This window comes from Crocodylus porosus, unplaced genomic scaffold (genome assembly GCF_001723895.1).
Source record: "Crocodylus porosus isolate Cpor-Errol unplaced genomic scaffold, CroPor_comp1, whole genome shotgun sequence".
NCBI lineage: Eukaryota > Metazoa > Chordata > Crocodylia > Crocodylidae > Crocodylus > Crocodylus porosus.
Genome location: NW_017728906.1, coordinates 146381799 through 146394085, shown reverse-complemented (window position 1 = coordinate 146394085; position 12287 = coordinate 146381799). Strand labels below are relative to the sequence as shown.

At 43.8% G+C, this 12287-nt stretch overlaps 1 protein-coding gene across 3 annotated transcripts in view; it reads left to right on the top strand.

Annotated features, from left to right (window-relative positions):
• SUGT1 (SGT1 homolog, MIS12 kinetochore complex assembly cochaperone) overlaps positions 1 to 12287 on the top strand; it is a 47932-nt gene that overhangs the window by 4653 nt on the left and 30992 nt on the right. The window contains exons 4-7 of one of the 3 annotated variants that reach the window (XM_019529843.1): positions 2910 to 2979; positions 3357 to 3427; positions 8842 to 8895; positions 11846 to 11862. In XM_019529843.1, coding sequence (XP_019385388.1) covers positions 2910 to 2979; positions 3357 to 3427; positions 8842 to 8895; positions 11846 to 11862 — 212 coding nt within the window. Of the gene's footprint in view, positions 1 to 2909; positions 2980 to 3356; positions 3428 to 8841; positions 8896 to 11842; positions 11863 to 12287 lie in introns of all 3 variants that reach the window. The other 2 variants (XM_019529842.1, XM_019529844.1) reach the window with 2 other exon arrangements.

Sequence of the window (12287 nt, the reverse complement as noted above, 5' to 3'; positions counted from 1 at the left end):
GCCTGTAGGTGTGCTGCTGGTTCTTCCTCCCCAGGTGCATCACCTTGCACTTGTCAGTGTTGAAACCCATCCTGTTCTCATCCACCCGCCCCTGTAATCTGTGTAGGTCTGATTGCAGCCTGTTCCTCCCATCTAGCATGCCCATATCCCCCTCATCTTAGTGTCATCAATCAGCAAGTTTGAACAGGGTGCTATTTACCCCCTCGTCCAAGTCACTGTTGAAGATGTTGAACAGTGCGGGCCCGAGGACTGGTCCGTGGTGGACCCCACTTCCCACATCGCTCCAGGTCGGAAATGACCCCACCACCCATCCACCACCACTCTCCAGGTGTGGCCCTCCAGCCAGTTAGCAACCCATTTGACTATAGGTGTTGACACCACAGTCCCCTAGTCTTTTAATAAGAATGGGGTGAGAGATGGTGTCGAAGGCCTTCCTAAAGTCCAGAAAGACTACATCCACTGCTACCCTGTATCTAAGGGTTTGGTGACCTGGTCATAGAAGGCCACTGGTTTTGTCTGATAGGACCTGCCTCTAACGAACCGGCGTTGGTTGCCCCAAAGCATAATCTTCCCTACTGGCCCCTTGTAAATATGCGCCAGAATAATTTTCTCAAAAAGCTTGCCCAGGATCAAGGTAAGACTAACTGGCCTATAGTTTCCTGGGTCTTCCTTCCTCCCCTTTTTGAAGATGGGAACCACATTGGCCCTCTTCCGGTCCTCTGGCACCACACTAGAACACCACGAGTGCTCGTAAAGCCGTGCCAGGGGTCCTGCAGTGACCTCAGCTAATTCCCTCAGCACTCTGGGGTGGAGATCGTCAGGACCAGCTGATTTTAAAAAAGTCCAGTCCCTCCAGAAGTTCCCTGACTAGATCCTCACTGACCCTTGTCCTGGGTGCACCTCCCCTGGGGCCTGAGTGGGTCCCAGTGAGGGCACTGATCCGGTCCCTGCTCAGGAAAGAAATTGTTAAATAGTTTGTTGTCTGGTATGATGACCAGATTTCCTAGCATGTCTTGCAGGAGCCCCACATTACCCAGTACCTTCTTTTTGCCCCCTATGTATTTAAAAAAGGACTTCTTTTTGTCCTTGATCCAGGTAGCTAGTCCCAGTTCATTCTCTGCTTTGGCTTTCCTGACTGCCCCCTGCATCCCTGAGCAACTGCAGTATAGTCCTCCCTGGTGGTGGCCCCTCCCTTCCATTGTGTGTACACCTCCCTTTTAGCTAGTAGGTGTTCCCAGATGCTTTTGGTGAGCCTTGGGGGGCTTTTGCGCCCTCCTGCCCCCTTTGATCTGTGTTGGGATTACCTCCCTTTGGGGCTTGGAGGATCATCTCCTTAAGGAGCGACTACTCTTCTTGGACACCTGGCTCCCCTCCCTTCTGGGACCTCAGTGCCTCCCCAGCTATTCTCCTTAGTTCTTTGAAGTCTGCCCTCTTGAAGTCTAGGGCTGCTGCCTTGCTGCAGGCCTTTGCCACCTTGTGCTAGATGGTGAATTCCAGCAGGCAATGATCGCTGTCACCCAGGTGGTCGAGAACCCGCAGCCCCCTCATCAGGTTGTCACCCGTGGCCAGCACCAGGTCCAACAAGGCATCTCCCCTGGTGGGGCTGTACACCTCCTGGGTTAAATGGGAGGTCCTGTATTTCAGCTAGGAACCTACACGAGCAGTCAGACCTGGCTGACTGCTCTTCCCAGCAGATGTCTGGAAAGTTCAGGTCACCCATGATGACCATGTCTTTTGACCTAACTACCTCTGTGAGCTGAGTTAAGAATTCCTGGTCTAGCTCTTCCCCTTGGTTGGGAGGTCTGTAGTAGACACCCACTGTTAAGTCCCTTTCCCCTTGACTGCCTTGTATACTAACCCAGAGCACTTCAGTGTGCCCCTCCTCTGGCCTTGTGCTACTTGATGAGGATGTATATTCCTCCTTTATGTAGAGTGCTACTCCTCCACCTTTCCTTCCTATCCTGTCCCTCCTGTACAGCCTGTCGCCCTTGGTATTCACCACCCAGTTGTGTGTTGGGTCCCACCACGTTTCTGTGAGCCCTACTATGTGTGGATTGGTGTCACCTTACAGAGAAATGTCTTAAGCAAAATATAGCAGTAATCTTGGAAACTTGTCGTTTGTAATTGGGTTGTATCAATTTATAAGATGTACCATTAATATAACTCTCTGATATTTGAGAATTTCAGTTCTCTGGTCTTTTAGTGAGCCTCGGGCATTCACAGTCCGAAAACGTTGAGTACATTAATGAAAGAATATCTTGTTTCTTCACTGTGTCACTTGCTGATTTGCTGAACAGATTTAGGTTGCAGGCTTACCCTTATTTTTTTTTTTTTCCTTTTTTAAGATTTGTCATGACACCATGGTATGTCACCTTGATAGAGATTTTAATGTATGGCAAAGAATTATAAAATAACAAACTTTTTCATAGGAACATGAACTTAGAATTGTATTCTTTATCTAATCAAACTGCTGTGTAACAAACAGGTAAAATTATATTTTGTTTTAGAAACAAAAACTGGTTGCATGCATCTTTAAACATATTCAGATTAATGTATTATGCCTTAAGCACAGGTAAGGCATTTGACTGAAGCAAGGTTATATCTCATCTTGCGTAGCAGTACAGCTGTGTATAGAAAAAACAAGTTAAAACAGTTTTGTTGAAGAATATTGATACGTATTTTTTCTATGTCACTTCAGTTGTGTGACTTTGGTGCATACTATGAGATCATGGCAAATGTTAAGGTATGTTCATAGTTTCTAGGATGGGATACCAATACCTTTGCAGGTGTGTAATTATTGCTGAAAGTTAAGTTAGGACTGAGTTGTTGGCTTGCTTTATAGTTCTTTTACTTAAGATTCATGGCTTGAATAGTGAGATTCTTACACTTGCGTAATTGACTTTGTTCAGATGCTGTTGCAGATGCAAAGAAGTCTCTGGAACTCAACCCTAGTAATGCTACAGCCTTTCTCAGGAAAGGGTATGTATCCATTTTAGATGCCAAATGCAGTGAGTTTCCAATTACCATTTCAGAACTGCACGGTCTTAATACTGTAAGCCTAATATTAGTATTTACTTGCATTATATGATAGGTTTTGGGTGCCTTTTTTTACCAGACATTGAGTAAATAGAAAGTAGTGGATGGTGACTCTTAGTCTCAGGATAGAGTTAGATGAGTAGTGGGAAGGAAAGCTTGTAGTCGGTGCCCAGCAAAGGCAAATTTAACAACCAGTGCACTTACCTTCCACCAAAATATCATAAAGTAAAATATACCTTGATCCCCAGAAATATAAATGTAATTGAGTATTAAATACTATCTTCTTTTATTATCTGTTTGTGTGTGTGTGTGCGTGCCAGGATAGGTGAATACCATGTCAAAAACTATACTTCTGCGCTGGACTCCTTCAAAGAGGGACAGATATTGGACAGTAAGTAGCAGGACTACACTTTTTACACAAGTGCAGTTTTTTTTTACACTTTTTACAAACTAAAAACTGTTTTAAAGCTTTTATAGAAAAATGAGGGATTTTTTAGGTGCTCATCTTGAGATATTGAATAGGCTCATTTTCTGGAAGTACTGAATGCCAACTGTCTAAAAATTGGGCCCTTTCTAAAGATGAGCACCAAAAATCAAAAGCCATTTTTGAAAAATGTCTATATTTTCTTCCTATGAAATGGGATTATTTCCCTGCCTCAGATTTGTTGAAGTAATACTTTGGTGTTTAGAGTAGTAACCAAGTACTATGGTGATAAACACCATAAAAAGCCTACAGATAGAACAAGTTCCTCTTCTGAAATGGTGAACCAAGCAAAACAGATCTTTCTTTGGACTCAGTTTCTTATAAATTATATAACTATGCATATATGTTTTGACTGACAAATATTAAATTAGATCACACTAAAAATTACAAAAATATATTTAATGTCACATCCTTTTCAGCCTTCAGGGTTTTTTGGGTTGAACTAATGGCTGTCTCTTGTAGCATTTTTAGTATGTTTGTCTTGATTATTATGGTCTGCAGACTGGCAGAGATTGGAGCATTTAAAATAGGCATTCTGTCTAGGTATAGGGAAGAAAATGTTCAGTCATTTATCTGGCTTCATATAAACTGCAAGAGAGTTCAAAATAAAGTAATTTCTTCAAAGGTGGCTGTAACTGTTTGGCTTCCCATACCTTCTCCAAAAGGCATCCCAAAAAATACTGGACACTTTTTGTTTCCTAGGAGGTAGGGCGGGAACAGTGACTATTTGAAATCATGCAAGTTTATTTGAAATTAAGCACCAGACGGAAGAGGTAAATACCAAAGGTCTATCACATGTCTGTTTTTATGAATCCTAATAATGCCTTGGAAGAAAAGCTAAGAACCTTGTATTTCACAGATATGGCATTTTCTCCCCAGTATCGCGTCTCATCCTGATCTCTTTAGAGTAAGAAATTGCTTTAAGCCTTGAACCAAGAAGCTTAATATTCCTTCTAGCATTTTATTCTCTTGACATACAATTCCCCATCTATTCTGAATCTTGCTAAGGTGTCTGCCTTAATGACTTCCTGTGGCAAGAATTTCAAAGGCAAATAACTTGATGTGGGTTGGTGTGTCCACACACATGCACATTAGGCAAGTACGTATTCCTTTTAAGTCAGATTTCAGTTTTCCACTTTTGTTATGGGACTGGGAAGATTGCTTAAATCATAGAAAAGTAAAGTTGGGAGACAACCAAGGAGTTCATGTAGTTCAGCTCTTGGAAAATGTCCAAGGATGGAGAAATCCACAGCTTCTTTTGGTAACTGCTTTCAATGTTTAATTGCCCTCAAAGTGAAGGAGTTCCTAAGATCCAACCTAACTTTGCTGCTGTTTGAGACCACAGAATAACTCTTCTTTGTGACCAGAGAGAATAATGCGTCTCCATCCTCTTTATAACCACGCTTCAAGTTTTGAAGAGTCTTCTCCAGACTAAATCTAACTAGTTCTTTCAGTATATTGTCATAAGCAGGGATCTGGGTTTTTTAGTTTCCCACAGAGAAAAACAGAAACCTGTGGATTTCTTGGTTTTTATCAGAGAAACCCATGGATTTCCTGCTTTTGCAAAGATCTCTGCAGGCTGTTAAATTACCAGCCTGCAAGAGCTGTTTCCAAAAATGGCGGGAAAGCCCCAACCTTGCTGGGAGGGGCAGGGGAAGGAAGAGGGGGGAAGGGCAGAGCCTGCAGCTTTTAGTTAGTCGCAAGGCTTAGATCAGGCTTATTTTCCTCTTGGAGCCTCTGTACTGGTAAATAGGGCTTGCAGGGAGCTGGGGTATTGCGGGGCAGGGCTGGTTTGGAAGCTGGCTGAAGGAGCAAGGAGGTGTTGGGGAAATGCACTGAGTGTCCGGCTGGCTCCACATTTCCCCGCTCGTGAATGGAGTGCCTGGCTGGGGGCACATGAAACCGAAGCAGCTCTAGCAGCCTTAAGGGAAACCACATGTGGAGGTGCTGACCCTCTGTGTAGGGGGCAGGCTGTGGGCTTGAGTTCCTGCCCTGCTTCCCTCTTGTGGAGCCGCTGTAGCCCTGCAGACATGACCCGGCGTGGCTGGAAACAGTGGGTCTGCACTGGGATTTCCTCCCCCCTGCTGCCCAGGCAATGTGCCTCCTGCGCCTGCCGCCACTTTGAGTGGCGGAGCCCCATGCCATTTCCCTCAGTGCAGCCCCAGGTGCAGGAGGTGCATCGCTGGGGTAGCACAGAGCGGGCAACCGCTGCGAGATCCCTACACAGCTCCTCTGTCTATTGCCTGGGCAGTGGGGGGTTGGGGCGGAAGATCCTGGTGTGGCCCTGCTGTTCCCAGCCATGCCGAGTCGTGTCTGTGGGGCTACAGTGGCCCTGTGGGAGGGAAGCATGGTGGGAGCTTGAGCCTGCAGCCTGCCCCCTGCACAGATCTGGGGGAGCATGCGTCCCCCTTTCCCCCAGGAGTGTGCACAGGAGCCAGCCCTGCCCCTGCTTAAGCCAGTAGCAGGCAGGCAGCAGTGGGAAAGCCAGTTCCGGCTCCTGCTGCAGTTGCCTTTTGTTGGGGGCAGGGAGCTGTGGACCTGGATCCATGGTCCCATAGCCCTGGCAGCTGGGGCCCCCCTCCAGCAGAGCAAGGGGCAGGGGTTCTAGGTGGGATGCAGGGGGGTGCCAGCAGGGCTGGGGAGCCTGTGGGAGGAAGCAAGGGGCACCAGCAGGGCTGGGGAGAACCTCTAATTTTAATTATGGATTTGGGGGGGTTTTATCAGAGAACTTGCAATTTTTTATCACAGAAAACCAGGATCCCTCATCATAAACCATGTTTCCTAGGCCTCATCATTTTTGTTGTCTCTGTCAGACTGACTGTTTTCAAATTGTCCACATCCTTCTTGAAGTGTAGGGCCCAAAACTGGACATAGTACTCCAGATGAGGCCTCACCATTAGACTGGAGTAGAGGATAACTTCTCCTGATTAATAAGTGACACTTCTGTTAATACAACCCATTATGCTGTGAGTTAGCAAACTTTTAGAGCAGTAGGCCAAGCTTGTACAAACTCCTGCCATCGGTCCTTTCCTTGCTCTGTGCCTGCCTCCCATTTCCTGGATGCTGGCATTCACTGTGGCTTTTGGGAACAGGGAACTGCAAATTTAACAGCACGGAATATGAGGCTTTAAGTGGTCTTTTTAAAGTGCCCCCCCTCCCCAACAAATTCAGATCTTTGTGGGCTGGATGCAGCCTGTTGGTTCACACTTACCATTTGGGCTACTCTAATCCCCAGGTCCTTTTCTGTAGCCTAGGCAGTTATTCCTTGATCTGTATTCGTTTATGCATTTTTTTTTTATGTGCTTTGCAGGACTTTGCAGTTGTCACTGTTGAATTTTATCTGGTTGATTTTGGACCATTTCCTCAGTTTATCCAGGTCATTCTTAATCCTAACTGTACCCCTAAATGTCTGTGAATCTGTGCAGCTTGATGTCATTGGCTAATTTGCTAAATGTGGTCCTACCCTCCAAATCATATTTGCCCTCTTCTGGTAATCCCTAATCCCACTTGACCTTCATGAATTCTCAGACAGGAGAGCCAGTGGCTCTGAAATTTACCTCTAGTCAATTCCTTCAGTACCCTAAGGTGTAGCCCATTTGGCTCTGCCAACTTGAAAACAAGTAGCTTCTCTAATCAATCTGTAACCTGTTTTTCCACTACTCTAGGATGCTTGCTGCCAGTTGTCCTTGTTGTCAGTTGCACTTGTCATTTGATAGACAACCTTATTTGCAATGACTGAAGTAAAAAAGTAGTTCAGCCTTCTTCGCATTGTCTGTTTAACTGGATTACCTTCTGCATTTGGTGTAAGAGACTTGCACTTTCCTTAGTCTTCCCCTTACTTCTGACACACTTGTAGAATTCTTTCTCATTGCCTTTTACATCTCTGCTAGTTGAATCCCAAATTGTGATTTGGTTTTTCTGATTTTTCCTCCCTATATGCTTGTGCAATACTTATACTCTTCTCTAGTAATGCGGCCGAGTTGCTTTATGTACAATTCCTTTTTGAGTTTTAGCTCCTTGAAAAGATGACTGGTTAGCCAGATCTCCTGTTGCACTTCCTATTTGTTTTTCACACTGGAATAGCTTGTTGCTGCACACTTAATAAGGTCTCCTGTAAGGTACAACCAGCAGTCCTTTTCCCTTCAGACTTACCTCCCATAGGATCCTGCCCATCAGTTACCTGACTTTGTTGGTCTGTTTTTTCTGCAGCCCATTGTCTTTATTTTGCTGCTGTCCTCTTTTCTTCCTTTAGGATTTTCAACAGTCGTTTCATGGGCCCTGTCACCTTCGTTACCTTTTCACGAACATTCTCAACAAACTCTTACCTGTTGGGGAACAGCAAGTTGAATTAGCTTTCTCTTACTTGGCTTCTCCAGCACTTGTACCAAAAAATTATCCCTGACACTAGAACTTGCGGGACTGCCTGTGCGCTGCGGTGTTTCCCTTCCAGCAGTTGTAGTTGTACTTGAAGTCCCCCATGAGGACCAGATCCTGTGATTTGGAAAGTTTGATTCTTTGTTTAAAGAAGGCCACATCTACTTTTCTGGTTTTGTGGCCTATAGAAGATGTCCACTATGACATAACCTTTGTTCTTAGGGGCAATTCAAAGCAGCAGGTAGGCCCATTGAAAGCTTCTGGCTAAAGGTCCACAGGGAGAAAAGCAAAGGTGATCTGTTTTACATGTTGGGCATCTGCACTTCTCCCTTCTCATCTGTCTTCCAACTGCTTTCTCTGTACCACTTTATTACTCTTTATTTTTTGCATCTTCTCATAGGGAAGCAATCCCATTTCTGCTTAGATGAGATTGGCTCCCCAAAAAATACCTTTGTAATTAATCTTGTCACTGTTGCAGGGTTGCTGAGTCAGTCTGTGAGCTGGATAGGAACTGACCCCCTGTGCCACTTGCAGTGCCTACACATGCCCTGTCCAGCCTGCACATAGAGCACATCAGCCCCACTCTGGGCTATGTCCGTATTGGGCACCTGACTGTTCAGACACATCAAAGCCCAGGGTGCTGCATGCAGCCTCTGTTTGCACCTTGTGCTCTGCATGCAGCTTTGGGTCCAGGTGTGTGCTGGCCCCACATGCTGCATGCCTAGTGAGCCCCTTGAGTCAGTGCTGCATGCAGTGCAAGTGGCTGAGGTTGCGGTGCAGGGCCGAGGCCAGGGCTGGTGTGTGCCCCATGTAGCATGTGGGGTCTGTAGAGATCCATGGCTGGATCATACTGCAAATCTGTTTATGGTGATCTCATTTCATATAAAGGGTTTTTTTAAGTTAGATCTTGAAGTAGTCTGATGCGGTGTATATTCATTCTCTTCCAGATGGGGATACCACTTTTACTATTTGGATGAAAAAATGTGAAGAAGCATTAAACAGTAAGAATATTCTCACTTATTTTGTATTTGTGTAGATGTAGCATGTACTTCTAACGTTCTCTATAATATAGAATCTTTCTAGTGCTACCTTTTGTTTAAGGCAGTGGTTCTAAACCTTCCATGACTCTAAAAATGCTAGCTCTTACTCATTTTTTTGACTAGGGGAAAATAATTGAACAATTCTTTTTGTTGTAAAGAACCCAGAAAAGGCCACAGCAGGTTAAACTGTTTCCAACACTATGGATTTCTGTTTGAAATTTCTGGGTTTATCTCAGCAAGGTCAGAGTGTTGTTGTCATGATGGTCCAGGAAAAGTCCAAGAGGCAAAACTTTTTTGTGGTATCTTGTATTGAACCAACTGTATAATTGAGAGAGTTGTTGGGTTCATCTTCTGAATTATGTTTAGCTGTTTGTACACCTAAAAGTACTGATATTTCATGGCATCCTAATAAGGCTCTCAAGACATCCCCAAGTGCTGGTGCCCCACTTGAGAATCGCTGGTTTGAGGCAAACAACTAGGTTCTCAGAACCATATCTTCTTTTTAATAAAGATCAGAATTCGAGACATACAAAGGGGAAATTACCAATTTCAAGTTTAGACTTGGAGAATTAAAATAAATATATGTAATTAAGTTTCAAGTACTACCCCTGAACAAAGTCCCACACAGTTTTTTGATTTCATGTTGCCTGTGTGGAAATGCACAAATAGGCAGCTAATGCCAGAACTGCAGACATTAAACCACCATTAAAAGATTTACAAGTCTGATGGGCTACAGCTGCCATCTTGAAGACAATGAAATGGTCATACAGCTACTAGTGGTCACAGAGTGATCATGAGTGTGCTGCCTTAAGCTGTATTAACTTTTTCATGACACTTTGTGGATTGGCCACAGTCTCACAGGGGAGAATGTTATGTTGTACAGCTAGCTAGTAGGGCTGTACAAAATTTTGCTGGGTGTTTTGTTTCGAAGCTGTTTCGATCTCAGAACAATGAAATTGAAATGAAACAAAAGCCTTCTAAACAGCATTGAAACAAAACAAGGGTACTTGAAATGTTTCAAAAGTTTTGACGCCAGGCTTACTTAGCTTCAGCGCCGGTCCCAGCCGGCGGCAGCAGCCTCCTGTCATCTGGCACAGATCCGGGGGCCATGGCCCGTGGGAGGATTCTGGCACAGCCCCCAGCCCTCCTGGGGGTGCGGATGTCCGGATCTGCATGCAGGATGACAGCATGGTGTTGCTGCCAGCTGGGGCCTGCAGCAGCACCGATCTTCCTGGTGCTCAGCATGGGCTGCGTCCAGCACCAGTCCCAGCTGGCAGCAGCAGCATCCCCCTGTCATCTGGCAGGCAGATTGGGGGCCTGCACCCCTGGGAGGAGTCTGGCACAGCCCTCCTGAGAGTGTGGGCCAGATGACAAGAGGCTGCTGTGGCCAGCAAGTGACAGGAGTTTTGCTTGTCAACACCTTGAGGTGCAGTTTCCCAGAAAACTCTGCACCTATCTTTTTGAAACTTGGCGGGCTTCATGCCCTCAGATGGCACTACTATCCCTGCGAGTGTCATCCGAATCAGGCAAGAAATGACAAAGTGTTAGGCATTTTCATGATTCCCCATTATAACCTGTGGGCGAAATGTCAAAACAGCGTAACAGTTTCAGTGGAATGAAACCAAGTAGTGCTTTCGAAACTCAACTCAAAATGAAACACTGTTCCGTCGAAACGGAAGTCAAAGTGGAACAGTGCTGTTTCGCACAGCCCTACTACCTACACACATGTCCCTTTTGGCATTATTTGTTAGCTTGACAGTTACAAGTGTGGGATATCTAGCCACTCCTTTCAGCAGAACTGTACTGTCTAATGATGACTTTGAGATGGCTTTATATTTTGGCTGCAGAAATAATGAAAGCCAACAAATAATTCCTTGGCTCTGGAGGAATTCCTTGCAAAGCTGTGACAGAAGTCTTTCCATTCTCAAAAGAGGATGTCAAATATTCCCTACTCAGACCTCATAAAGAATATCTTGCATTATTTGTCTAACTTTATTCCAACCATTGAGTTGTTGGTCCAATAAAAGGTATGACCCCCCCCCAAATTTTTTTCTCAAATATTCCAAAGGAAGCCCATCCCACCACTTAAGTGTTAAGGTTTTTGTTGTTGTTGTTGTTTTTTTGGGGGTGGGGGTTGGGGTTAGTTTTACTTAGCCTTTCAAATGGTCTTATTTTTGTGCTTTCTGTTGCATTGCCATTTCATTAATTCTTTTGAGATCATCTGGCCAAAGCAATTCAAACCATAATATTTGTAATTTCAGTAAATCAGAATACTAAGTCAGTCTTTGGACCTTGCTACCCTCATGCATTATAAAAAAGTAAAAAATAAACTGAAAAGCACTACATTCCATGCTTTGCAGTTTTCCTCTGGAAAAAGGGGTCCAACCTTATATATGCTATTTAAAAAGTTTTAAAAGCTGAAATTCTAGAATTAAAACTTTTGTTTGTACGGCCATATCATGAGATTTGTTCATAGCTAAGGTTGCTCCCATAAACTTAATTCTGTCTCTCTATCTATCTGTTATCTCTCTCTTCTGCATGCCTAGGTTATAAGATAATTTGATAAGGGTTCCAAAATTTGTAATCTTATGTATGGGTGATGGTAAAGTACTATTTAGTGAATCGGATGATCTTTAACTGTGCCTTGGCAGCTTTTTTTCCCCCCAAAGTCATCTTGTCATTAGGCTCTTCCACAGTTCTTGCCTTATCAGTGAAGGTGTTACAAAGTTCATACTTATAAATTAGAACATGTTGTATTGTAGCTGTCGCTTTTTCAGTTACAGCTAAATCCCTAGATAGTTTTAGGATATGAATACAGAATAGTCTGAATAATTGAAATAAGTTAGAAGAACTTGTGCAATTTTAAAGTTGTTGCTTTTGTCTGAAAAAATGCAACTCTTTCTTACAGCAGGATCACAGACTGAAGCGGTAAGGGTTTTTTCTTAACATACTTGCTGCTTTGATCATAGTCATGACATTAAACAAGTGCATGCTTTGAGATTTTCAGTGGTTTACTTCATACCACTTGGTCTGAAACTAACCTACTGCATTATACTTCTCAGCATTAACACTTTCCTAAACTCTTGCTTTTTGGAGTGAGGCTTAAATGTTTCAGTACAACAGATGGGCCTACATAAAAGGGATTTGGAATTAATTAATTCCAAATTAATGCAATTAAATTAAATAAAACTAGTGTAATTTTGTCCTGGGTTCAATATGTAAGATTTATTTTTGTAAGATTAATCAGTTACTTGTACCCGCCACAGTTGCTCTTAATCTATAGTCACGTTATATATAGTGACTTAAATTTGTAGAATTATTCATGTAGGTGCACATTTTTTTTTTTTTTTTTT